General features: G+C 44.2%; 1 protein-coding gene and 1 non-coding gene across 2 annotated transcripts in view; both read left to right on the top strand.

The window, feature by feature from the left end:
* Nucleotides 1-3,817: 3,817 nt before the first annotated feature.
* On the top strand, nt 3,818-3,899 carry TRNAL-AAG. The gene has a single exon. It is a non-coding gene; the product is annotated as a tRNA-Leu (tRNA).
* Nucleotides 3,900-4,012: 113 nt separating this feature from the next.
* Nucleotides 4,013-27,189, top strand: part of POLR3E (RNA polymerase III subunit E) — a 40,101-nt gene continuing 16,924 nt past the window's right edge. Inside the window, exons 1-13 of the mRNA XM_034782800.1 lie at nt 4,013-4,152; nt 12,132-12,212; nt 13,511-13,561; nt 15,741-15,818; nt 17,602-17,717; nt 20,405-20,487; nt 21,567-21,674; nt 22,666-22,715; nt 23,070-23,189; nt 23,654-23,739; nt 25,329-25,373; nt 25,457-25,548; nt 26,460-26,580. Of these exons, the coding sequence (XP_034638691.1) occupies nt 12,177-12,212; nt 13,511-13,561; nt 15,741-15,818; nt 17,602-17,717; nt 20,405-20,487; nt 21,567-21,674; nt 22,666-22,715; nt 23,070-23,189; nt 23,654-23,739; nt 25,329-25,373; nt 25,457-25,548; nt 26,460-26,580 (986 nt within the window). The 5' untranslated portion in view covers nt 4,013-4,152; nt 12,132-12,176. The remainder of the gene's footprint in view (nt 4,153-12,131; nt 12,213-13,510; nt 13,562-15,740; nt 15,819-17,601; nt 17,718-20,404; nt 20,488-21,566; nt 21,675-22,665; nt 22,716-23,069; nt 23,190-23,653; nt 23,740-25,328; nt 25,374-25,456; nt 25,549-26,459; nt 26,581-27,189) is intronic.

Raw genomic sequence — 27,189 nt, 5'->3', positions numbered from 1 at the left:
GTGGGCAGCGGAGTTCACAACTGTGACCAGAGCAGTCGGCAGTGGGCATTGTGGGACAGCTGCTGGAGGACTGTTAGAGTGGACATAGGTAACATGATACATTAATCATGGCTCAGCGCCACTCACTGAGGTGGTGTTAAAGTGTTGCTGTAACAGGGCACTTACATTGGTGGGAGACAAATCTAAGTATAGATAGATGCACAACTAGGTCTATGTCAGATCTCCAAGTTGGTCAATGGGTGTGGGTGGTAAAGTAATGTAACTTTAACTGATTTGCCACTCAGGGGCTAATTTGTACACTGATGGTGGCAGATGGGGTCATAATAGGCAAAAAGATAAACTAGGGGCATGAGCTTTACAAGTGAATTTGGTGGTGAACAACCCAAGGAACTAATAGACATGTCTTGACCCAGACATGGATTTACTATGCAAGTTTCTTCAGCATAACTCTACCAGTGTAACCCACAATTCACATCCAGTACTCTCTTTTTTTCAGTCACATTTGAGTAAGATTCATAGTAGGTAAAGAGCTCTGCTGTGTCTATGCAAGGAAGGAGAAACTTTGATCACATAACCTTTGTCTGAGAGAATGCGGGGTTTTATATGCCTCTTTGAGCAATAGGTTTGCCTCAGGTACCTATTGTAAAGTACCACTGCACTCAAAAACTGAGGAAATTTCATCCTGAGCTTGCTGTAACCCTAGGAGCACTTCAGGGTTACAGGTCAGATACTGTGTAGTATTTCTTCCTGCGCTGATTTTCTGACAGCATAGCCTCCATTCCACAGGACTGAACAATCCATGCAGGACTATGTGTTCTGTTAAAACTATACTTGATTTGTAACATTTTAAGAGATTCCTTACAGAAAGAAGAGGCAAACAAACTGTAATCGTAGTATGCGCCCCAGGCCTGCCTGCTCCTTCCCCTAGTCCAAACACCTAGGAATTGAGGGAGGCAAAATGTAATTACTCATTGGGCAGGGGAATAGGGCTAACAACTCTACTTGTACAAGAAACCCAGAGATCTGTAATAACAACTCAGTCAGGGTCTCAGTTGTACATCTCTTCTGAAGGACAGTATGCACCCAACAGCATGCTGGAACACTGGGGCAGTGTTGAGTCAGTGTGAAGAGTGCCAGTTACGGAATCCTCAGTGCCACTTCCTGGCAAAGGTACAGACCAATCCTTTTTAGTTTGGGAAAGATGATGAGATCACAGTTTAAGTCAATATGGCAATGGTCCCATTTTGCTCTTGGAGTCCCTGGACACTGAGCAGAAACTGCCCCTAGCACTAAAAGCCCAGCCTTCATTGTGATGTGAAATGAAGCTGATTTGCTGATGAATGGCACAACAGGTATAAAATAACAGATAAGTAAGTTTTTCAATATAATGATCCTAAACAAATTGTACGTGTTGATAGTCCTTCCTACAGGGAGAACAAATCTGATCTGAAATTGTATCTGTTGGTCTGAACTCTTCCAGCCATCTTTGAGAAATATAAATGCATGCTTCATTCAGGTCCTTTATCACAGAAAGGTTAGTAGTCCAGTCTGTCTCAGTATACTCTTTTGCTGGTTTGTTAAGCAGATCAGGGACCTGGTGAATTGCTCTTTACAACCAGTTAAAGCCTGCAGGCCTGATTCTCCTCTCACACGGATATGGAGAAACCTCCCTGAAGTCAGTGTAAGTGAAAGAGGCATCAGCACCTGGGATAAAGGATTCTAAAGAGCATTCAGGAATTAAAAATAGAGTGTATGAGACTGTTGCAGTTTTGAAAACAAGTATAACACAATATACATGTGTTCATCTTGGTTAACCCTTCTTTGTCAGAGGATGTTGTGAAGGCCAAGACTATAACACGGTTCAAAAAAGAACTAGATAAATTCATGGAGGATAGGTCCATCAATGGATATTAATCAGGATGGGCAGAGATGGTGTCCCTAGCCTCTGTTTGCCAGAAGCTGGGAATGGGCCATAGGGGATGGATCACTTGATGATTACCTGTACTGTTCATTCCCTCGGAAGCACTTGTCATTGGCCACTGTCAGAAGACAAGATACTGGGTTGATGGACCTTTGGTCTGACCCACTATGGCCGTTCTTATGTTGTTCCTGAATATTTTCAGACAGGTCAGGTGTCTAACTAGGCTGGCAAAAGTCTCAGCAGCCCAGAGCAGGGTAATTTCCAGCTGGGTGCACCTCCTGAGGAAGAAAGAAGGCTCCCCAAGCTGGGAGGTAGGCCGGGGTGTAGGGCAAGGAGAAAGCGATCTATGGCAGTGGAGAGGCTGGACATTGTGGGAGGGCGCTGAGCAAGGCTCCCAGGTCTACAAGATAAAAAAAGCTGCACTGTTGTTTCACAGCAAGACCAATCCAAGCCAATCCCATTTCAGAGGCACCGCTCACTGCCACCTCTCACAGCCCAATGCCCTGTCCCAGCCCAGTGAAAGTGAGTGAGGGTGGGGGAGAGCAAGCCACGGAGGGAGGGGGAATGTAGTGAGCGGGGGCAGGGCCTCAGGGAAAGGATAGGACTTGGGTGTTCGGTTTTGTGTGATTAGAAAGTTGGCAACGGTAACTCTAGGAGATGGCATATTTCAGGACATTAAAAGGAACGTAAGACTCTGTCAGGTGGACCATGCAATAGGAGAGCTTTGGCAGCTGCATTGTCAAAATGCCACTTAAATGAACTGTCCAAATTAAAGACTTAAATCATGGTGGATTACAATGTAATGGTCTTGCTCCATGCAGACTTCTTTCCAGCCTCCCTTTCCCCAGACAGATTTTCCCTCCCACCCCATTGCCACTGATACGGAAAGAAAGAAAGAAAAATAAATTGTGCTTTTACATCAAATGTCTCCAGATCCTCCGCGCACTAGGGGGACACAGAGAACCCTCGGCAGTCACCAACTCAAAGTACCAGTCCTCACCATGCCCCTCTTCTTTTTCTTTCCCTGCATTAGGATCACATTGCTGTAATACTATGAACTTCGGTGAACTACTTACTGCTGTTTTATTGTATAGCAGTGAGAAGAAAAATCACACTCTAAATGCCTAGAGGGTCGGCTTTTCAAATGAACCAGTCTTTGATTTTTTAGCAAGAATTGGTCAGGAAAGAAAAAACCACACCAAACTATTTTTTATTTGTATAGATTTAACATCCTGGTCAAGAGAGGCCTACAATTTAGGCTTTTTCAGCCATGGTGCACGCTCATCACATTGTGATGTTGCAAAGGCTTGATGTTTGCATTGCAATGTTGCAAAACAGTGGGTTGGTGCTGCATTGTGGCATTGTATCACAGAAACTTACGGCTGCATTGTTTCACTGTATTCCAATTATCTGATATGTATTGTGACATCACATTACAATGCTGTACTGGGATATTGTTCTGTGAAGGCTTGACAGAATTGTGATGTTCCATTGCCTCAGCTTGGTGCCACATTGGAACAGTGGAATGTCCACATTATTAATGAGCATTGGGACATCCCTCCCGAACTTCCATCTGCTTAGGGCTCTGGAATAATTCCTCTAATTAATGCAATGTAAATGCAAAAATACGGATTAACTATACTTAACTGTTAGTACCTATGGCTAATTCATATTATTGTTTACTACCTTAATTGCTTCGAGCTTAACCATGTATCTGACTAGCTTACCCTCTGAAAAAGACTTCTTTTAAAAAACGATCTTAATGGAAGCAAGCCCTTCATCGCTGTGTAAAAGACCACTCCATAACTGAGCATGCACCAGATAATTACAAAAAGCAACCAAAAAAAGAAGAAGAGCTGAGATGAATAAAGCATACAAGCCACTTTTGTACATGTAGGTAGCGTGGCCGAGCGGTCTAAGGCGCTGGATTAAGGCTCCAGTCTCTTCGGGGGCGTGGGTTCGAATCCCACCGCTGCCACAACGTTTTTGTGCCTCCGTGTTTTGCATGGAAAATAGGGATCGCACAGCGCCGCCTGGTGCTAAACTGAGAAGTTTATCCCCGCCTGGGAAGCATTGTGGGTAAGAGGAGGAACTAGTCTCCCCACGTGTCTGCTGCTGGAGTTACATCAACATGGCTGCTGCATGAGAGCCCCCGGGACCTGCACACACATTGCAACACGCCGAAGGGGGGGATCGGTGGCCTCCTCTGCACCTGGAGTCCGCGCCACGAGGTAGGGGGAGCATGTGTGGTCCACTGTCCCTGCCCCACGCCCTAGGGCTGCACAGGGCGTTGCAGCTGCTGTGGGGCGCGTTCCTCAGCAAGGCCTGGGCTGTGGTGCGCTCTGCCTGCTGCAAATCCTGAGCATGAGCTAAAAACTCTCCGAGGAGTCTGAACTCATTGCACGTAAAAAGCGCCTGGAGAGTGGGCTCTGGGAATAGCTGGTCAGGGCCAGGGGCTGGGTATGTGCTGCGAAGCCCCCCCGGGAGGAGTTTGCCTGATTTGAGGGGTGACTGAACAAATTCACATTGTTTACTTATACTCTTTCTTTTTTTCCTGCCTCTCTTCTGTGTGTGGTTTGCAGACTGCTCTCCCTGAGATTGCTGCATGGTTACATCAGCCATCTCAGTCGCAGCCTGACACCAAAGGCTAGTTATGTTCGAAGGCAAGGATTAAAAAAAAGAGTTGGCACCCTCTTTGCCCTCAAAGTATCCCAGAAATATGAGAGAGTCGGATTTAATGTGAGGTTTTGGAATCTCTGCTCCCTGAGGTTATGTGGTTACATCAGCCATCTCGTTGGGGAGGCTTATTCCCCAACCCCCCAAAAGTTAGCAGAGTTTGATAATCCCCACTCCTTCCAACTACTCCCACTATCCTGGTAGAGTGATTGGTGAATTGCAGAAGTACATGCATCTCTTTCTGGCCATCTGTTTTGTGGCTTATTTAGAAAGAGCACTGCATCCTGTCTCATAACAGGTTTCAGAGTGGTAGCCGAGTTAGTCTGTATCAGCAAAAAGAACAGGAGTACTTGTGGCACCTTAAAGAGACTAACAAATGTATTTGGGCACAAGCTTTCATGGGCTAGAACTCGCTTCATCGGCTGCATGCACTGGAAAATACAGTAGGAAGATATATACACAGAAAACATGAAAAAATGGGTGTATGTATCTTCCTACTGTATTTTCCAGTGCATGCAGCCGATGAAGTGGGTTCTAGCCCACGAAAGCTTATGCCCAAATAAATTTGTCTCCTAACAAGTTTCCAAGTCATTCTTGCTCAGAGCAGGATTTTTGCAATCAATAATTTGAACCTGTATTTTAAATCCTGGCTGAAGATTTTGAGCTTGCCTTTCCTCCCCTGTTTACTGGTATCATTGTGCTGGGAGGAAGTAGGTTTACAAGTTGCCAAAAATAATAATTAAAAAAAACCCTCTATGCCAGGAGAGAGTGGCGGCCTGTATGAGGATCCAGCCTGTCTCAGCAGTTGCTGGGCACTGTGTGCCTGTGACATGGAGCTTTCACTGACTCATTGACCAGGTGACCTACTCTATGTACTGAGTTTGCTTTAATCACTTATGCTGTCGTTAGAGGGAAGTTATTTGCTGATTGTATTCATCCATCTAACCTGATGCTGAAAGAACAGGTTTAACACTTTGTACACAAATGATATTTATGGAAATGTTAAGGTTTTAAAAGGTGATGCATGCGTAATGTAGCTTACTCATAGACTTTAAGGTCAGAAGGGACCATTATGATCATCTGGTCTGACCCCCTGCATGCTGCAGGCCATAAAACCGTCCCTACCCCTTCCCTGGACTCTGCTGCTGAAGTCCCCAATCCTGTTTTAGGTGACTTCAATTGGCAGAAACCCTCCTGCTAGAGATCCCTGCCCCATGCTGCGGAGGAAGGCGAAAAACCTCCAGAGGCTCAGCCAATCTGCCCTGGAGGAAAATTCCTTCCCGACCCCAAATATGGCGATCAGTAAGACCCCGAGCATATAGGCAAGAGTCTCCAGCCTGACCCCTGTCAGCCATTATACAATTTACCTACCATTTCTTGGTTTTCCTTGACTACTATGTTTTACCATTAAACCATTCCCTCCATAAATTTATCTAACTTAATCTTAAAACCAGACAGGTCCGTCGCCCCCACCGTTTCCCTCGGAAGGCCGTTCCAATATTTCACCCCTCTGACGGTCAGAAACCTTCGTCTAATTTCAAGCCTGAACCTCCCCACGGCCAGTTTATATCCATTCGTTCTCGTATCCACATTAGTACTAAGCTGGAATAATTCTTCTCCCTCCCTCGTATTAATCCCTCTAATATAGTTAAAGATAGCAATCATATCCCCCCTCAGCCTTCGCTTTGTCAGGCTAAACAACCCAAGCTCCTCTAGTCTCTTTTCATACGACAGGTTTTCCATTCCTCTGATCATCCTAGTGGCCCTTCTCTGCACCCGTTCCAGTTTAAGTTCATCTTTTTTAAACATGGGAGACCAGAACTGCACACAGTACTCCAAATGAGGTCTCACCAGCGCCTTGTACAACGGAAGCAGGACCTCCTTATCCCTACTAGATATACCTCGCCTAATGCATCCCAAGACAGCATTGGCTTTTTTCACCGCCACGTCGCATTGTCGACTCATAGTCATCCTGCGGTCTACCAGGACCCCTAGGTCCTTCTCCTCTTCCGTTACTTCTAACCAATGCGTCCCCATCTTGTAACTAAAATTTTTATTAGTCATCCCCAAATGCATTACCTTACACTTTTTACTATTAAATTTCATCCTATTCCTGATACTCCAATTCACAAGCTCATTCAAGTCTCCCTGCAGGATATCCCTATCCTCCTCCGAATTTACAACGCCTCCCACCTTCGTATCATCCGCAAACTTTATCAGCCCACTCCTGCAATCGGTCCCGAGGTCAGTTATAAATAAATTAAATAAAATGGGTCCCAAAACCGAACCTTGAGGCACTCCACTAGTAACCTCCCTTACAGTGCAGCCTCTTTAAATCCTGACTACATTAGCCTGCCTGGCTGTAGTAGCCTAACTGGAAATAGACGCCTTGGAACACAGAAAGTCCCAATATTTTGGTTAATTAACAGAATGTGGTTTTGTGGAACTATTTATGGATGGGCAAAAGGAGGAAGAGGTGAAGTAAAGAACCTTGTAAACATTCAGCTCAGTTGTCTTTCTGCAGTTTTCAAACCAGCATAGGCTCTGTGCTGAACAGGGCCGGCTTTAGTCCGATTCCCGGGAATCGGGTCCCGTGCCTAAGAGGGCCCAGAGCCTTTTTAATTTTTTTTTACTCATCCGGTGGTGGTCCGCTCCGGGTCTTCCGCGGCACTGAAGGACACCCCCCCCCCCCCCCCCCCGCACCGCCGAAATGCCGCCGAAGACCCGGAGCGGACCCCCTGTCGCAGAAGCCCTGGATCACCGCCGGGTATTAGAATACCACCGCCGGGTATTCGCAGTTCATAAAGCCGGCCCTGGTGCTGAACATAAACTAATCAGGGTCAGGGCCAGTGTTTGAATGAGAGACTCTAAGAAAAACCTGGGTGCTACAGGATGTGACATTGGTAATTCAGAAAATGTCACGCTTTCCTCTTTATTGATAATGAGTCAGAGCTTCAGTACATTATTAGGACAGCGGTTCTCATCCTTGTCCATACCATGACCCCATGATACACCAGAAAAAACTGACTCCACTTGTGGCCATTTAAGATCCCATGGCATTTTTATAAGAATGCGAATAGATGTGTTACCCCGATATCCTGGCTAAACTTGCCGTTTAAATTGGATAGAATATTCTTCAGTTGTTCTAAATTGGGAGGCTGTTAACCAGCTGCTTCATTCCATCCCAGTTAGCAGTGTTTCAGTGGTAGGCCAAGTTAGAGCTTCGTATGTATTACCTACAGGTGTTTAGGGTGTTTTGAAGCTTAACTAACTAATAACAATGAGCTCTATAGATGGAAGTCCCTTTAGCAATCCAAAAGCTACCTAAAATTATTTGAGCCATCTACTAAATTGTAAGTTGTATGCTTTTTCTCCCAGTGTTTATCTTAATTTCATTCCATTACTCTTTCCATGGTTCATGAACTCTTCTTCTGGGTAATGTATTTCTACTGAAAAGGTCTCTCTCAGACCTGTCTGTATGTCTTCCCGTACTAAATGCCTGAATCTAATTCCATTTAATTTCCTTCATTGTAGAAAGTTGTATGGATATTATAAGCTGTATCAGGTAACAATGCCTCCTGTTCATATGCTTGCCATTCTGATATTCTATTTAAAGCAACCCTCTAGACATCTTTTATCCTTAAAGGAATTGGAAAATTGATGTCTTCATTATCTGTTGTTTTCACTAGTAACTGAGTCACTCCATGAGCTGGGGTAAGCGGAAAAGAAATATTCATTTCTAATTCTGTAAAATGTACACTCATTCTTACACTTCTCAAAAGAATCCTGTTTCTGATAATCTGATCCAATAGTCACCATTTTAATTTTATACCACATGCTGACAGTTGTGCCAAGAAGACTCCAATTAATTAAGAATACAGTAACTGAGAATACAGAATGATCATGAACATTTTGTATTTCTGTAACATTTGAAAATATGTCAAATATTAAGTAGTAAAGTCTCAAATAGTGTTGAGACAAGTAAGAGATATAGTGGGCTCAAGTATCCTAGGACTGAAATGCGGCAACTTCTGGAGTGGAGAGTGGCAGCCGTTTAACATTGTAGAACTACACTACACAGCAGTTTAGACATGAAGTGAAGAATATAGAATGCTGTATGCAGTTGAAACTGCAGAGGCAATGTAAGTAAACTGAATGTAGTTACCTGAGTTGAATTTTTGCCAGGATGTTGGAGTTAATGCCCAAGCACTATGGGATCTTTAATGACCACAAGTGATCAGGACTCCTGAAACGTTAGGTAAATAATCATACTTATTAATGTGACCTTTTAGGATTATAAACTTCCAGGTAAATTGGAGCATATTAAACCTGCCATTAAAATATATGAACAATGTGTGCCCACATGTAATTGATGAAAATGACTACAGTCATGCACACTCTTAGTGTCTTGCTTTTACCCATGGTATATTTGCATGATCAGCAATGTGATCCTGGACACAACCTTTTTCCAGAGGCACAGGATACACAGGAAGTCCCATAGCCTGGGGATTAGAGGGTTGCCAGGGGTGGTAATTCCAATTTGGATAGGATTTTCTTTAAACTTTATTTGTTAATTTTTAAAACTTCCTTTATTGATTTGAGGCTACCATGCGCCCTACCAGACTGATAGAGGCCGCTATGGGCTGCCATTTATTGATAACTATTGGATTAATTAAAGATGTTCTATTGCGATGGCAGCCTAAATAAACCTTGCTTATTTTGTTTATGGTGTTGGAGAGACAGTCATTGCTCCATTTGAGGGCCCTGATCTACAATGAGACTTAGGCATTTCAATGCACAGCATCGGAGTTGCTAGAAAATCACAGGAACAGGGCGATCCACAAAGCCTGAGTTAGGGCCAATGAATGGGGAGAGATAAGGGCCTTACAATGGGATCCACAAAAGCCAGCACGCTAGGTGGGGAGCTGCCTAAACTAGCCAGTGGGAGATGCTGATGATGGTGGGATAAGCCATGCCCCTCTCTGAGATAGGCACCTATCTCTGCTTAGCAATCCACAAACAGGAACTTGACACCTGGCAGTTTAGATGCCTATGGGGTGTCTTCTGGGAACGAGTGAGGTGTCTGCTTCACTCTGCACAAAACAGCCGGAGGAGGAGGTAGTGCTGCCCCTCCAACACTATAACTTCTAGCCCAGTGGTTAGAGCACTTGTCTGGGATTTGGGGGCTACAGGTTCAATCCCCACCCTCTCCTTGGTAGAGGGGAAGAAAGGATTGGAACGGGATCTCCTATCTCTCTAACCACTGGGCTGTAGGATAGCTTGATGTGGGGCTTCCTCACTGTCCTGTCCAAGCTGCTCCACTGAGGATGAAGAATGAGTGATTGGAGCAGAGGGACTGGACTCTGGGTCTCTCACCTCCCAAGTGGGTGCCCAGAGCCTTGGACTACAGCGTCTCTCTCTCTCTCTCTGGCCCAATGACTGATTCACTGTGGATAAATACTTACATAGACCTTGGGCAAGAGAGTCCACTGTAGTCCAGTGGTTTGGGCATCTAAATCCTTTTGTGGATCTGGGCCCTGGCTCCTTCCACAGCCCATCAACAACCCTCCATGACTATGCCAGCCTGGAGATCTCTACTGAGCTCAAGGTCTTAACTCTGATTCCCCTCAGGTGGCCACCCATAAACATTCATGTTCAGTAAGGGCCAGCTGCTACCAGGTGCTGAAGACTTTTTTAACCTTTGGTAACTTAAACAGGAGCAGAGGGAGCTCAGTATCTTGCAGAATAGGAACTTGAATGACACCTTTGGAAGTGTCATTTTATCTTTGCCTCTCTTTTGGGGGGAAGCTTGCTGAGAACACTCATTTTCTGTCCCTGGTCTTGCTTTGCTCCTTTCGACACACACAATTAATTCTCCTTGCACAATTCCATGAGGTACATTTGGGTTGATAAGATCAGAGATGTGAGGTGGTAAGACCTTGGGCTGCAGATATTTTCAGAGGCACAAAAGAGAGGCTGAGAAATGTGTGTCAGACTGAGAATTCTCATTCAAACATGTTAGTTTTTAATTTCCTACCATCTGAAGTGCGGTAAATACATACAGTCACTGGACATTTATGCAGTGCAGTGTCCATGTGCCAGTCAGTTACAATGCATTCATAACCTAAAATTAGGCTTGGCAGAATTCGATATAAATCGAGAGACATCAGTAAATGTCGATTTCAGCTGACACCCTGAAATAGATGAAAAAAATATCAATAGGTAACAGTTGGTGGGAGGGTAACAGTCATTTGGAGTGCAGCCTCCCCCCCCCCTCTTGCACCGGCAGGGCTCTGGTGTCACTTCTCCAGTGGCAGTGTAGGGCACCCTCTGCAGCTCTGCTGTCACGGCCTCAATCCCATGACAGTGGGGCTTCAGCGGGCTCCCTGCATGGCCGCAGGGATGATGATACATGATCCTTGGAGGCATAAGTTGTGGGGAACGCTGCAATCCTGGCCTGGTGAAGCAGAGACCATCCCAGGCCAGCACTGTGATGAGGAGGAGTTTGAGCCCTTGGCTGTGGGGGAAGCCGCCTTGCTGCTGAATGGCTCTGTCCCCAGTCAGGAGCTGTTCCATAGCAGGGTATCCTCCTCTGCAGCCAGGACTTGCCCCCCCTCCTCACAGCCCTGGCCAGAGGGTCTCTGCTTCGACCCACCAAGATCAGGGCCGACGGGGGGGGGGGGGGGGGGAAGCCAGTACAAATTACCGGGGCCCGACGGTCTGGAAGGGGGCCTGGCTCCCTCCCCCACCCTCGTTGGCCCTGTTTAGCCGGTCCACCCTTGCTGGAGGCCCAAAAATATTTTTTCACCGGGGCCCGAACCCGCTCTCGGCGGCCCTGACCAAGACCACAGCTTCTTCCACACCTTGCACCATCCGAGATCACCAGCCTTGCAGCCATGCTGGGAACCTGTGCAGCTCTGCTGTCATGGCCCCGTTCACGCACTCACCAGCCAGGAGTTTAGGATCTGTCCCTGGACAGGAACTGTTCAGCAGCAACCCGCAGCAAGGGTTTTGTTGTCGCCTTTGTAGTCCTGGCTGTGGGTCTCTGCTGTACAAGGCCAGGACCACAGCCTTCCCCTCACCTTGCGCCCTGGTGTCTTGGGCCCCTTGGCCGTGCAGGGAGTCCCCTGCAGCCCCGCTGTCAGTGCTGTCCTAATCCTGGTCCTATCTCCCCCTCATTTCCTGCAACTGTAAAATAAAAATAGTTTAAAAATAAAAAAAAATCTTAAATAACAATCAATATTAATTTCAACATTAGGAAAAAAATTGAATTCTGCCAAGCCTAATTAAAATACATACTGTACAAAAGTGTCATAGCCAGCAAAAGAGAAAGGAAGAAATAAGACCACACAAATTTATTCCCCATAATCTGCTTTCCAAAAAATAAAATTCCCTTCAATTGAAAGGAACTCAAACAGTGTGTGAACAAGGAAAGATCCTAGGCTGCACATGGTACACAAGATGGAAATTATGAATGGGGGAACTATAGCTCTTACAAAACCATCCTTGATACAGTACTTTTCCTCTCTTTCAGATTGTGCTAAGGAAGGACCTGAAACATTGCTTTTCCCATTTTAGCATGGCAAATGAAGAAGATGACCCAATTATACAAGAGGTAAATTTACATTGGGTCATTAGTAAGTGTATGGTTTTCTTGAAATTTGTTTTTCTTAGCCTTTTGCACTCTGAAAGAATGTTTCCCTGGGTTTAACTGGCATCTGATGCTCAAAAACCTACAGTACCTGAAGGAAATAGGTGGTCTGAACCCAGGATCAAGTGTACAGGTGTCCTCATTGCCAAAATAAATTGGCACTCTTGTGGGCAGACCTGGCATGGAGAACTGTTCTAGCCTTTGACCCCTGGGGTTATGTTCCAAGTCAGGGATGAGGAATATTGATGGGTCAGCATTTTGAAGCTAGCATCACTGCTTTATCTGTTCCGTGGATAAATACAGGATCAGTCTCCAGATTTATCATCTGGCATCTTTTATGTGCACTAAATTTCACTTTGGAAAGTTAGAACAATTTTAAATAGAATTACTCTTCTGGATTTAGAAGCTTATAAAAATGAAATTACTGGTAAATGTGTTCACTGCTCCTGCTAAAACAAACAGTTGAGGTCTGGTTCTACTCTGAAAGGAGTTTTGGTCCATTCTGCTTTTAAAAGGATCATCATAGTGGCTGTGGTGTCCTATTGATTTTTGATGTGAATTCATACACAAGGGCCACTATGAAGGTGCCAGGAAAGGGAAGGTATTCGGGGAGGGGATGTGGCCAGCAGGAGTGGGAGCTGACAGGATCACATAAGTTCCCAAAATGGCTGCCATTCTGTGGCAGTGCCCACTTGTGATATTCATAAAACCTCCATAAATTCTAGGTATTTGTGGCAAAGAGCTGGTAATGGGACAGATATGGTATTCTGAGCATGTTCATCCCATCTCTCATTTTTAATTTTGCCTTCATGAAATGGTCTTAGTGAATGTAAGGTGAGTATCTAACTATTAGCGAAGAGACACATGAGTTTCTTCTAGAGCTGTGTGATACTATGGTATTAGGTTCACACAAACCCCAATGAGAACCATTTTCCCTTGTCCCAGGAGAGGTGTGTTGGCCATGCCCTGAGTTTGCTTTGAGAGACCCCCAACACTCAGCCAAAGCCACTGACCTCTGCCTTGTGTCATGGCAAAAATATACAAAATTGCTGAGTTTCGTGTGGAAAATTAGCAGAGGTTGGGTTTGCCAAAAGATTCATGGTCCTGACTTAGGTTCAGCATTCATAGTGAAACCCTAAACTAGGCAAGTTTCTCCCAGCTGTAGTAACTTGAGAACAGATGGCTGCATTTTCAGTAATGTCTGAGGGCATCAGTAATCGTAGCTTTCAGTCTGGTTAAACTTGTTTCTTTTGCTTTGTTAGATTGACGTGTACCTGGCCAAAAGCCTGTCGGAGAAGCTGTATATGTTCCAGGTATTCCAGATGACTTCTTGGATATAATTTTTAAAGAATAATTATTTCATAAAGCAGTAACTTCTCTTAATGTTAACATAGATCCTAACAGCTCCTAGCATGCCCTAGTACAGAGGTGGGCAAACTACGTCCCACGAGCCACATCTGGCCTGCGGGACCATCCTGCCGGGCCCCCGAGCTCCTAACCAGGGAGACTCGCCCCCGGTTCCTCCCCTGCTGTCCTCCCTCCCCTGCAGACTCAGCCTGTTGGCTCCGCTGCTGGCACAATGCTCTGGGCGGCGGAGCTCCGGGCTCTGCAGCTGCGCTGCCCCAGGAGCTCAGCCTGACCCGGTCTCTGTGCTGCGTGGTGACGGTGGCGTGGCCCGGCTCCAGCCGGGCGGCGTAGCTGTAGCGTCGCCAGCCACCGGTGCTTCAGGCAGCACAGTAAGGGGGCACGGAGCGGGGGGGGGGGGTTGGATAGAGGGCAGGGGAGTTTGGGGTGGTGGTCAGGGGTGGAGTGTGGATAGGGGTCGGGGGGGGGGACGGACAAGGGGTTGAATGGGGGCAGGGGTTCTGGGGGGGGCAGTCAGGGAGGAGGGGGGGGTTGGATGGGGCAGGAGTCCTGGGGGGGCCGTCAGGAATGAGAGGAGGAGTTGGATGGGGTGGCGGTGGTCTGGGGATAGGGAGCGGGGGTGTGTGGATAGGGCAGGGGTCCCAGAGGGGCCGTCAAGGAACGGGGGGGGTTGGATGGGGCAGGAGTGCCAGGGGGGAGGGGTGCATATAGGAGGTGGGGACTAGGCCACGACCCCCTCCCCTAACCGGCCCTCCATACAATTTACGAAACCCGATGCGGCCCTCAGGCCAAAAAGTTTGCCTGCCCCTGCCCTAGTATGACTTCTACTGGGTGATACTGGGCAGTTTCACTTGCTATGCTGTTTCCTGTGTGTTAGCACCTATTGGCAGTGCAAGGGTTTGTGACTAGCGTGGCAGCATTTCGTGGATTTCCCAAAGAAGTTTCTTGCATGGGGCTGCAGACCTGGCTCAGCGTTGGGTTTAGGTGGGCCTGTTTAGGCCTTGGGCCATTCAAACACATAGTATAGTGCCAAAAGAAGGGATGGCTGGTGAAAGGGCAGAGAAAGAGAAACTGCAGTGGGTAGTAGAGAGAGTTGCTTACCTCCCTGTATTGAAAAGAATTTTGGCTTCTCTGCTTTTGATATTATTAATTGATACATCTATGAAGCAGTTTAACTCTGTATTGATGCTCCTAAGATTTATGGTCATAATTCCAGTTAATGAGAGCACTCTTTTACCAAAAGAAGTTGGTCCAATAAAAGATATTACCTCACCCAGTTTGTCTCTCTAATATCCTGGGTCTGACTCAGCTACAATAACACTGCAAACATCTCCCATGTGTTATGGAGGAAGCAGTCACTTAGGCTAGGTCTACACTACCCGCCTGAATCGGCGGGTAGAAATCGATCTCTCGGGGATCGAATTATCGCGTCTCGTCGGGACGCAACAATCGATCCCCGAATCGACGCTCTTACTCCACCAGTGGAGGTGGGAGTAAGCGCCGTCGACGGGGAGCCGCGGAGGTCGATTTTGCCGTCATCCTCACAGCGGGGTAAGTCGGCTCCGATACGTCGAATTCAGCTACGCTATTTGCGTAGCTGAATTTGTGTATCTTAAATCGACACCCCCTCCCTCCCCCCCTCCCCCCCCGTAGTGAAGACTTGCCCTTAGTGATTAGAGCTGGGAAATGGGAGTCGAGAGATCTGGGTTTGAATTCTTCACTCGGTTACTGAATTCCTAGAAGACCTTGGCCAAGTCACTTAATCTTTCAGTGCCTCATTTTTCCTTCTATGAAATGGGGATATTAATACTCACCCACCTTTTTGTAAAGCACTTTGAGATTCTTGGATAAAAAATTCTATATATCATGGTTCATTGGTAGGGAGTGTTGTGTAGTGGCTAGAGCAAAGAACTGGGAGTTTGGATTTCTGGGCCCTCTTCCCAGCTCTGCCAGTGACTCACCAGACCAGTCAAGTCATTCTTCTGTGCCTTGTAATCATCTGGGAAGTAGATATACATAAGTGGGGTGGGGAAGAGAAGAGTCAGTTAGTTAGTTAGTTTAAATTTTTTGTGAAGCATGTTGAGACTTTGCATGAAAGACACTCTGTGAAACATTTTTGTTTTCTAGTATCCTATTCGTCCAGCTTCCATGACGTATGATGATGTGACGCATCTGTCGGCAAAGATAAAACCAAAGCAGCAAAAGGTGGGGCATCATGTAATGCTAGTCATCATGTAATGCTAGTGCTTAGGACATATGAATTGTGCTCTGCTGCTAGGTGCTACCGCTATACATATAATTATTAATAATCAGCTGTTGTGGTGATGCAGGCGTTTGTGGTACTGCATCTCTTAGGTTAGTTCTTTGAGTATTTGAGAAATTTTAAAGAGGGCTTTCTCCAGCATGGAGTTTGCTTTGTAGAGAAGTGGGTGAAGCAGTGATACAGACAGGGCTTTGGAGCAGAGCCCGGAGCTGGACCGCGGAGCAGCTCCGGAGCAGTAGAGCTGCAGGTTTTTGCCTGGAGCTGGAGCGGAGCCGGAGCACAGCTCCAAAGCCCTGGATGCAGAGGATACTCCTTTAGTATAAAAATACTGAAATCCCACCCCTGAGAGCCATTGTAGCTGAGCATGTGATAATTCTAGTTCAGGTTGGGGATGCTTGTGCTAATAATCCATATTTTAAAGAGCATTTTTCATATGTCTTTATTTCTAGAGCATGTTTGGGTTCTGGTGACGTGCTCTGTATTTTAGTATTAGTGGTAGGGCTTGGTGCTGCTCTCACTTTGGCAAGTGTAAATCAGGAGTAACTCTCAAAATCAATGAGGTTACAGATGTATTGCTAGCGTGAGGTCAGAATCAAGGCTGTAATGTTTAATGGACCTTTCCCAAGGAGAATTCCCCTGTCTGTGTTTCGATAAAGGGCCCTTATTGTGCAGCTCTCTTATTGAAATCTGTGGGAGATCCACATGCCTCTGGAAGCTTGCAGGGTCAGGCCCACGCTCTGCAAGGAGCCATATGCAACCCGGATTCTCCTCTCACATAGTTGTAAATCAGGAGTAACTCCACTGAAGCCAATGGAATTACACTGACATAAAACCACTGTAAGATCAGAACGGGGCTTTTTTGCCACTAGATGGAACATAGTATGGTGTTTCATTGCCCAAATCTTGCGGAAATGCATTGGGCTTCAGAATTTCTGAATAGACCTGGTGGCAGGAGAGATGGAAGGGGGCCGTGGTATTCTTACACAAAGCTGTCTGACAACCTAGTAATAACACAAACACACACGCCAAAAAAAAAAAAAAATTGTTTTCAAGACTGCCTAAGGGCACTTAGGCTCTCCACTCCCATTAATTGTTCCTCCAAATCCCATGTAAAATCTCAGACATATTGCCCAAATTCTGCCCTCCAGTGGCTATGTATATTTCTATTGATGTCGATGAGAATTATGAGCTGCTTTTGAGAGGCAGAGTTTGGCCATTAAACATCCACCTATACTTGGGTATGACGCATTGGAAAGGAGTGTGAGAAGAACACCTAAAGAAGGTGCCTTGTAATAGATTTGCTGACATAACGTTGAGAGCGGCAGGGCTTGGGCAGCTGTAACTCTGAGCATGTTATGTGTGCTATTTTCAGAAAAAAAAAAATTGGTGATGTAAAGGGAGAGTCTTGAATTTTGGTCCTCCACCTACAGTGTAAATGATACATTTTCAAAAGCCGTTCCTGAAGTACAGCTCAAATACAGTAGCTTTCGTTGGGCGTCTGCAAATGACACTGATATACAGCATGACAGTCCTGCAGAGACTCAAGCACCTGCTTGATCTTATGTAGGTGATTTGTCCTATGGACTTTAACGGGGCTGCTTGTAGGCATAATGTTAAACGTATGTTCGTCTTTGTGAGACGAACCTAAGGTTGGTTGAAGATGGATGAATATTTGGTGATTACACTATGCTAACTATTGGTGCTTTCTTAATTATTGGTGGTTAGGTTGAACTTGAAATGGCCATTGATACTTTGAATCCCAACTACTGTCGCAGCAAAGGAGAACAGATCGCTCTCAATGTGGATGGTACCTGCACAGATGAAACTAGTACCTATTCCTCGTAGGTATCCTCTTTGCTCTGACATTCTTTTCTAGTAGATGGTCAGCTTTCCCACCAAGCTTTTAGGGAAGGGGCAGAGCAAGCAAATACGCAATCTGAAGGCCTGTTGTAATGATTTCAAGGACCAAAAAAGTTAAAGGTGTTTATAAACTCCTTCTCTGTTCAGCATTAAAACAGTGACACTTAGGTTTTGGGTTTTCTCTACAGAGGCCTTGGCTTACTCAGTTTCTAGCAAACACCTAAAACCATGCCTTGTTAATTTGAAAGTTTATTGATCGAACACAAGGAAGAAGAAGAAATTAAAACAGACATTTATATTGAAACTGAAATGGAATGACACTGCAAAACAGACTTAAATAAAACATATTAAAGTCTCTCTCCTTTTGCAGACAAAATATCAGTCTTATTTTCGTTAATAACCGTTCTTTGATTAAAAGGAAGGTTTAATTTTACTGTCAGTCCTGATGTGCAAAGGATATTCACTTCTCCTGTGTTTAACAAACAGACAGACACAAGGTGGAGAAGAGGCAGGATAGAAAAGGTGGGGGAAATACAGCTTTTGTTGGTGTTTTTGGAACACCAGCCGACTGGTCAATTCTGAATGGATACTTTGGCTGGCAGGTGACCATGACACCTAGTGGCTGGACCCTGATTCACATTCAGGTCAGGGATGTCATCTGATTGGGTCATTTCTCCTTAGACAAGACAGGGCTATGGACATCTTATCTCTTTTTTTGCTGATGTAGTGCAGTTTAGGATTCAGTGGAAAACCGCGAGAGATAGGAATTGCGGGCGCAGGCAGAAAGTAACACAAAGAGAAGGGAAACAGAACAGAATCTTAGGTGCCTCTGTGGTGCTGGCAGTTAGGTATCCCCACTGATAGGCTGAGGGCTGGATGTCATGATGATATAATGGCTTTCAGGACTCCCAGGTGAAAAACAAAATTCCTTAAAGAGGAGTAAGGCCTGCTGGCCTTCCTCTCAGGAAGAATGTCCTTTGGTCTGGTCTGTTGCTTCTGCCCTGGGGTTGGGGAAGGTGAGGTGGGACGAGACTAGCGGAGCTGGGGGATGTTGAGCTGGCATGCACTGGGGAAAGAGATTCCCCTCCCCCCCCCAACATTTCTTTTTTAAGAACCCAAAGGTGAGAAAAATGGGTGGCATAGTTCATCTCATTATTTTGTCCATCAATTAGCTTTATATCCTTCACACCAATTTTGGTCCATTAATTCCTGATCCCATATCTTGTTTATTAAGTCCAACCTCAGCACAGTCCTTGAATTGTGTCAGTAGAGTGAGTTTGTTTGTTTGGACTAATTTAGTCTCTCTCTGGTTTTTTTGCACTTGTTCATAACACCATTATTGAAAATTTGACCTATTTTCCATGGTAAATTCCCACACAGGCTAAAAAAAGTTATAGGTTATTCTGACATCTTTTTACATTTCAGCTTACAATTAGGGTTAACTTTCACAATAGGCCCTCTTCCAAATATGGAAAAATTTAGACATTTTAAAATATGTTGCCAAGACTTTCAAAAGTAACTAGTGATTGGGGGGAGGGGGAGAGGGTTGGTCAATTTTTGGGTGCCCAACTTAAGACAGCTTTAAGGAGCTTAATTTTCAGGAAATGCTGAACACACCCCCTAAAAATATAGCCACAGTATGGTGTCTAAGGTTGGGCACCCAAAAATCACTAGTCATTTTTTAAAATCTTGGTCTATACATTTTGCATTTTAAAAGACACTGTCAACTTGAAATTTTCAGTTTTTAAAAAAAGAGTTAAAAGTAGGTTCAGGTATTTCACCTGTCCCTGAGTCTTGCTACTGATTTTTGTGAATTTTTTTACAGTTCCATTTTTCAGAATGTTTTTTGCTCCCCTGTTGCATCATGAAGGATGCACACAAACAACAGGGGAAACTGGCTGACTGGCTATTCAGGGAAATAGTGAATGTGACTATTCGCAAACTACTGTCGAATGTGCAAAAATTAGAGGCATATTTTTTTCTATCTAATCTCTTTTGGTTGCATAGTCTAAGGGTAGCTTATAATGACAGCAGGTAAAAATAAAACTCGGGCAGGTGTGCAATTAAACTTGGTGGCACTTTCTGCCATTGGAGAGCGTTATGCCTGAGCCCCTTGGAAAAATGACAAAACAACATCTAAGCCAAATAAATGTATCTCAATGCTATTTCTAGCCATGAGCCATCAAAGCATGGGGGACATATATAAGTCTTGAGCACAAGCTTAAATATTTTGCTGAATTATGGCCTCTCTGGGCCATTGGTAGCTGTTAATGTAACCCAGTAGCTCTCCCAGAGGAAGGATCAAGGTAGCAGAGTAGCTGCTCCAGTGCCCCATGCTCTGGAGTGGCTTCTGCTGTGTAATTCCAGCAGGGCCTCTCTGGATAGCTGAGAAGCCACTACTCAGCACTTTCTAAAGAGCCCCTAATTGAATGAGCACATGGGATAGTTAACATTGTAGTTGGGGAGCTGTAACTTCCGCAGTACCCGTAGTAAATAATGCTGCAGGGTGGTAGATCAGCAAATATACATATATATATGTATTTTTAAAAGACCGGCAAGTTTAATTACTTCATTTTAGAGAGCGACAACTCTTTGCTTCTGCCCTTTAACGCTTACATGTTTTGTGGTATCTGTCGACTATAGTCATAAAGGTTTAATTTATTTACAGGAAGCTGATGGACAGACAAACTTTCTGCTCTTCACAGGCTGCGAGTAACGTTTCCCGTTATGCTGCTGCTATCTATAGAAAAGGTTATTTTCTTCTCTTCCCCCAACCTTATGAAATAAATCAGTTTTTAAATATGCAGGGTGTTTGAAATGAGAAAACTGTGTTCTTTGTCTCTAGCAGCCTCTGTTCCTATTTAGTGGTTGTCAATTCCTTATAAATAAGTTACCATGAGGGAGAATTTAACTACTTGGAGTGTTCTAAAGTCCTTGAGATTCCATCAAGGTGTTCTAATGACATTGTAAACAAAGTAACAGTTAGTAGGGCTTGTAGATACCACCAGAACTCTACCACTGAATTATAGCCTCAAACCATGTACATTGAAGGGGATATTATTTAATATTGTATATAAATTCACTTCTGGCTCTCTATTGCTGTTCTCCCTTACTCCACACATTCTGCTCCTTCATTTGTTCCCCAAACCCTCTCTTGCTTGATATTCTAAAAACCTCTGGGAATACTGATGTCCCAAGAATTTCCTAAAATTGGTATTATATACATTTTTGATGTCACCTTATTCAGAGTTTGCTGTTGTCATAATGATGTAAATACTCATTATTGGTGTGGAAAGCCAGGGGTTGCTGTAAACTTTGGGTGCTGTGGAACCAGCACTGGGTATTGTTCTCCAGTTTGTGGCAGAGATACTTATTTAGAGAAGGGACAAAGAGGCATTACTGATTTCCAGACTCGGTTTAGGCTGTGAGCTTGCAGGTGGCCTTCAAGGCTGAATCACAGGTTGGGATTGGATTAGTACTGATCTTTCATGAACTGTTCTGAGATTTTTGGCCACAAATGGCAGAAATCTTGTCCGATCATCTGACCTTGTGAAATGTGAGTTTGAGCCATATGTTATCCAGAAAATGGGCCTCTTCCAGGCTTGGATCCTACCAAAAAGCAAATTGTAGGGGCAGGTTTGGACCAAGGGGTTCAAATCTGATCCCTCTTTGAAATACTAAGCACTGGATTAATCTTCCATTTAAGAGTCTCATCTTACATTTAAATTTAGTAAATCTGTTTCTTAAATTTAAACTGTGACATTACAAAGGTGATAGGAAAATGAAAATTGCCAGCTGTAGGCCTTGGAAAATAACTTGTAATTTTTCAGGTGAACTTCACCTAACTCCACTACATGGCATTCTACAACTGAGGCCAAGTTTCTCCTACTTGGACAAAGCTGATGCCAAACACCGAGAAAGAGAAGCTGCTAATGAAGGTGAACACATTACAAGCTGTGTTTTCTTTGTTATGGAACAATTTGGTTTCTCTTTAGATTTTGTTATACTGACTTTATGGAGTTACTGGAAAGAGCTATTCATAGCTGAAGAAACACTGAGCGTGTTTTAAAATATAACGTATAATGATTGGCTCAGAGGAAATAATTGTTCCTTTTAACAGTCAGATGAATTAAAGGTCTATAACATGAGACTGTGAACACCTGGATGGTAGAATATAATAATAAAACTTAACAGTACTTTTTTCATTGTGCTGCACAAATATTAAAGCTCATCCTCTCAAGACTCCTGTCAGTTAAGTGTTGTAACAAATCTGTAGCCACCTAGGTCTTCACAGTTATCGCTGTCCTGCATTCCATGGGCATTTGGAACATCATAACATCAACAGGAGTTGAACCTGGAGCTGCTTGTACCAAAAGCACAGGCCCCTATCTCAAGAGCTAAAGGAGTCTCTCCATTATATGTATTAGCCTTGTAGAGCCTATGCCAGTGATGCATTTCTGATTGCATCCAGTAGAGGGCAGTGGAACAGATATGCAAACTAACCAGTACATTACCATATTGATATCCCTCTTTAATAAATGGGGAAACCAAGATACATAGGTTAAATAACTTACCCAAAGAAGTAGATTCAATGTCAGAGCAAGTTCAATTCCCAGCTCTGCCACAAACTTCCTGTATGATGTTGCGTCAGCCTCTTCAGGTCTCTGTGCCTCAATTTCCCCCGGTGGTGGTAATTTTTCCAAACCTCACAGGAGTGTTTGTTTGTGAGGTGCTCATATGGTGAGGTAGTGAGAGATACAGCTACCAAGGTATTTATATAAATACGGCTGAGGTGGCTGGCTCCTGGTCCTGTGCTTGGACCATGCCTCTCTCCTGGACTAAGTCTCAGAACAGTCATAAACTCTCTTGTGGCTGCTTCATCTTTGATGATATTTTAAATTTCATTTTCCTGGCTTGTTTTTTTGTCAGCGGGCGATTCGTCCCAGGATGAAGCTGAAGAGGACATCAAGCAAATTACTGTATGTCTGAGATTCCTTATTACTGGTAGTTCAAGAAACTGTGCACGGAGTATACCGATCCATACTGAGCTGACAGGGTTTAAACCGCAGTTGGTGCTCAGCAGTTAAACCTCCACTTGGGAATGGGAAAGTTGACTATTTAATCAAGTCAACAAGTGAAATAATAAGGGTGGGGCTGTTGCAAAAGAGCATTTCCAGTTCAGCTAGTTCCTAGCTGTCTACCCCTGGCTTTGCCATTCAATGTATTTTCTTTATATAGCACACACATTTTTGCAGACAATTCCCCGTGCCATTTTAATCTGTATCATTTTGAGAGTTTGGGGCACTGTAGTTAACAGTGATCAAATCTTGCAGGTAAGATTCTCCCGACCAGAGACCGAACAAGCCCGTCAGCGACGTGTTCAGTCCTATGAATTCTTGCAGAAGAGACAAGCTGAAGAGCATTGGGTCCATCTGCATTATTATGGTTTAAGGGTAGGTATGTTCTGGGTGCTCTGGAGGCCTGAATGCTCACGTACCTCAGTAGGTTCTAGTGTCAGCAACATGCATGGGGGCCTGAGTCTGAGGATCAAACCCAGGCCTTTGCTTGTGGGCTGGGCACCTTAAGGCATTAGATAAGGAGTTGCTCAGGGGAATCCAATCAGTTTAATGCCAGGAGTGGTAATCGACTAACAAAAAGTGTAAATGTGTCAGTGTTTTAAAATAATACAAACTCAAGCTTTCCCATGTTGTATCAGTGTCTATGCAGCTGTATGAAAGTAATGCGTCAGTTACCGAGATGTGATGTTTACATAGTGCAATAGCTGCATGTTAGAACAATGAGTATGGGATTTTAATAGTGCTGGAGAGCTTGAGAATGAAGAATTAAACTGTTTGAGATTTGGCACATTTACTGTACATTGCAGTGAGTCTTGCTCTTCCTCCCACACCTTTCTCAGGACAGCCGTTCCGAACATGAGCGCCAGTATTTACTCAGTCAGGGACATGGCATGGCAGAGAATACCGAATTAATTAAATCTCCCAGGTAAAAACTTTGGTCTAGTATCCTACGCAAATTGCAGTAATCTTTAAATATTTGTCAGGTTGTCATATGTATTCTTTAAAAGTCTGGCCTGTATTATTAATAACAGTAGGTTGTTACAACAGAAAAAATAATAAAAAAAAAATGTTTTTTTGTTTTGTTTTCTTTTCCATAGTTTGTGGTGTGGGGGTTGGGGTTTTTTTGTATTCCACTCAGGCAAGAGAGTGAAACTAGTCATTGCCATTTTTTTAGGTCAGTTTAACTCTAGTTCTTATGCGCTAACACAGTCCTATAATGCAAGGATTACAAACGCAGCTGGGGAAGGTTTAAATCAAAACCAGAAACTATTAAATTAAAAAAAAAAAAAAGTGAAGAACTTTTATTAATAAATGAGTTTTACAAAATCTATTTTATGATTTTTAATAGAGACTTAAAGTACTTGACAGTGACTGTTTTTCAGCTTCAGATTTGCTTTTTGGTAGCTGTATGGGGGAAAAGTTTATATGGTGGTTACAGGAATCTGTCCAGACTGCAATAATTAATGTGGTTTTGCTATAATCTGGGGTAAGCAAGGCCCGATAGTGAGAAAGCAGCAGGACATAGTGTTTTGCACTTATGGTGTTGGTGGGTTATTTTTAAAATTTGGCATCTCGTTGAACTGTCCTGTCTATGAAAAATTCTTAAGGCCAGATTCTGTCCTCAGTCACACTGAAGTGGATGAGTATTGCACAGGTGGAATAGAGGAGAGAATCTGGCCTGTTACTATATATCCAAGGTTCTTACTGTAGTACCTGAGTGCCTCGGAGTCTTTAATGTACTACCGTCACAACACTGCTGTGAGGTAGGGAAGTGCTATTATCCCCCATTTTATAAATGAGCTGAGACACAAAGGGGATGTCTACCCTACAATTAAAAATCCACGGCTTGTCCATGCCAGCTGACTCGGGCTAAGGGGCTGTTTAATTCCGATACTAGGGCTTGGGTAGCAGCATGAGCACTGGGACCCTTTCACCTTGCAGGGTCCAGAGACTGAGCTGCAGTCTGAGCCTGAACATCTACACTGCAATTAAACAGCCCCTTAGCCTGAGACCCGCAACCCAAGTCAGCTGGCGCAGGCTAGTTGTGGGTGTCTAATTACAGTGTAGACATGCTCAGAAAGGCTAAGTGACTTGCCCAAGGTCAGTAAATGTGTGGCAGAGCAGGGAATGGAATCCTGGTCTCCAAAGTCTCAGTCTAGTGCACCAATGACTGCACCATCCTTCCTCACCTTAACTAAATTTAAGGAACATGATGTAGAAATCTTTATCAGTGGTTACTGGTAACAGAATGAATTTAGTGATTTTGATTTCTTGCAGAACGCTAAAAATCGTAGCAAACAGTTGTAAGCAAACGTTCTCAGTGTATATAACTACAGTCTTCATACATTTCTCCAGCACTGAATTGCCTTGAAAAGGAAAAAGGGCCTTGGAAGCTAATATTTACCTTGTAGATTTCACATAAATAAGATTGCACTAAGCAGGAGATCATTGTACTTTAGCCTAGAAAATCCTAATACAAGTATTTTAAGGCTGATACATTTTCTTTTCCCTTAGTGAATACTTAATGATGCTGATGCCTCCGAATGTAGAAGAAGAGAAGTAAGTGTTTGCATGGAATGTCCTAACCTCACATTGGCTGGATGTTGTTTTTCATTGGCTACAGTTCTGCTTGTTTATTTCAGAGACAAACCTGTGGCTCCAAGCAATGTGCTTTCTATGGCACAGCTGAGAACTTTACCTCTTGCTGATCAGATTAAGATCCTGATGAAGAATGGTATGTGATATTTTTAAAACATTCCACTTCTGCACGTCCTTTCATGACCTCAGACGTACCCTCCTTTTCCTCAAATAAGTAGCCTTTCCTGGCAGTGTCTGTGCTGTCGTCCTACAGGGCTGAGAGTCTGTGTGGCCCTTTGTTTCTAGGGCTAAGTCTCAGGCTCTGAATAGTATCTCTTTCACTGCTGATCGAGTATGCCATTCCTCTAGAAGGGAAGATAGACACGTTACTGCTTGGAGAGCTGACACCTGGAATTTGGGCATGTGCAGCCAAAGGAGGACTCCTTGGAATAACTTCCACTCTAACACACTCCTGTTGCTTCCAGGACACACCTGTCTCTGTTGATCCACTGCTGGGTAGTGGAGACTAAGCATGAATTTTAGCTCCAATTTTAATGCAGCCACCAGCCACTTTGGCGTTGTCCTTTCCCTGGAAGGTTTTCAGTAATGCGTGCCTCTTGCATGTAGCCTGAGATAGCTTTAGCCCATCTTTCAGGAATTGTAATGATTTGACAATAGCAAATGCTAAAGTTTTTGTCTCTGGGTCTTATTGTCTTGTCAGGTGACTCAATGTCTCTCAAAAAAATAGAATGGTATAAATGGTTTCTTTTATCTGTGTGTTAATTTGGGATCAGTGAAGCCAATTAACTTGCACACAACGTTCCCTGACATGTTTTCAATGCATATGCAGACTGACTGAAATGGGGTGATTTTTCTAAAGTGCTTTTATTTTTCGGTAGCTGTGAAATATTTTTGACTGCTGATTTCAGTGTAAATAGATGGGAGTCTTTTATATTAAAAAATAAAATGTATGTATCCATTTTTTTAAAAAACAGAAGACCTTCTATGAATCTTTAAATAGAACATTGAAAGCATCTTTAAACAACTGTGTTTCATCTTTTCCTTTAGTGAAGGTCATGCCTTTTGCAAACCTCATGAGTTTATTGGGTTCTGGGACCGATTCTACTGCAGTTTTACGCTGTATACAGCAGGTGGCGATGCTAGTCCAGGGAAACTGGGTGGTAAAAAGGTATGCCTTCTGTTCTTTGTTATCGTCGAATGTTAACGTTCCTGTTAGGAGTGGATCAGAACAATGACTTAGAATCCTCACTAGCATTTTCCTGCTGTAATGTAGCTGAAAGGACCAGTGTCTGTGCTCAAAAACACTTAAATACTTGATTAAATTCAATTCTTGTTACAGTAGTCTGTTATGCAGAAGACAAAGGACTGTTGTTAAATGATCACAGGGCAGAGGCTGAGCTATCTAAAATTGTATCGAACTGGGATAAGATCTGTTTTCTTTGTGTATTGAGCCACTTCAGTTCTTGGGAATAAAAATCTTTATTCCATCAGCACTAGGGTTACCATACGTCCGGTTTTTCCCGGACATGTCCGGCTTTTTGGTAATCAAACCCCCGTCCGGGGGGAATTGCCAAAAAGCTGAACATGTCCCGGAAAAATACCGGCCGGGCACTTCCTCTCCCGCGGCTGCTCTGCTCCTCCCCTGACTCTTCGGCTCTGTTTAAGAGCCGAGCTGCCCGAGCGCTACCGGCTTCGGGCAGCCCCCTTGCCTCCGGACCCCGAGCTGCCGGCTGGGTACTTCCCCTCCTGGACTCCAGCTGCTCTGCTCCGGCGGCCT

This window comes from Trachemys scripta, chromosome 10, assembly GCF_013100865.1.
Source record: "Trachemys scripta elegans isolate TJP31775 chromosome 10, CAS_Tse_1.0, whole genome shotgun sequence".
Taxonomy (NCBI): Eukaryota; Metazoa; Chordata; order Testudines; family Emydidae; genus Trachemys; species Trachemys scripta.
This window is presented reverse-complemented; position numbering and strand designations above follow the sequence as displayed.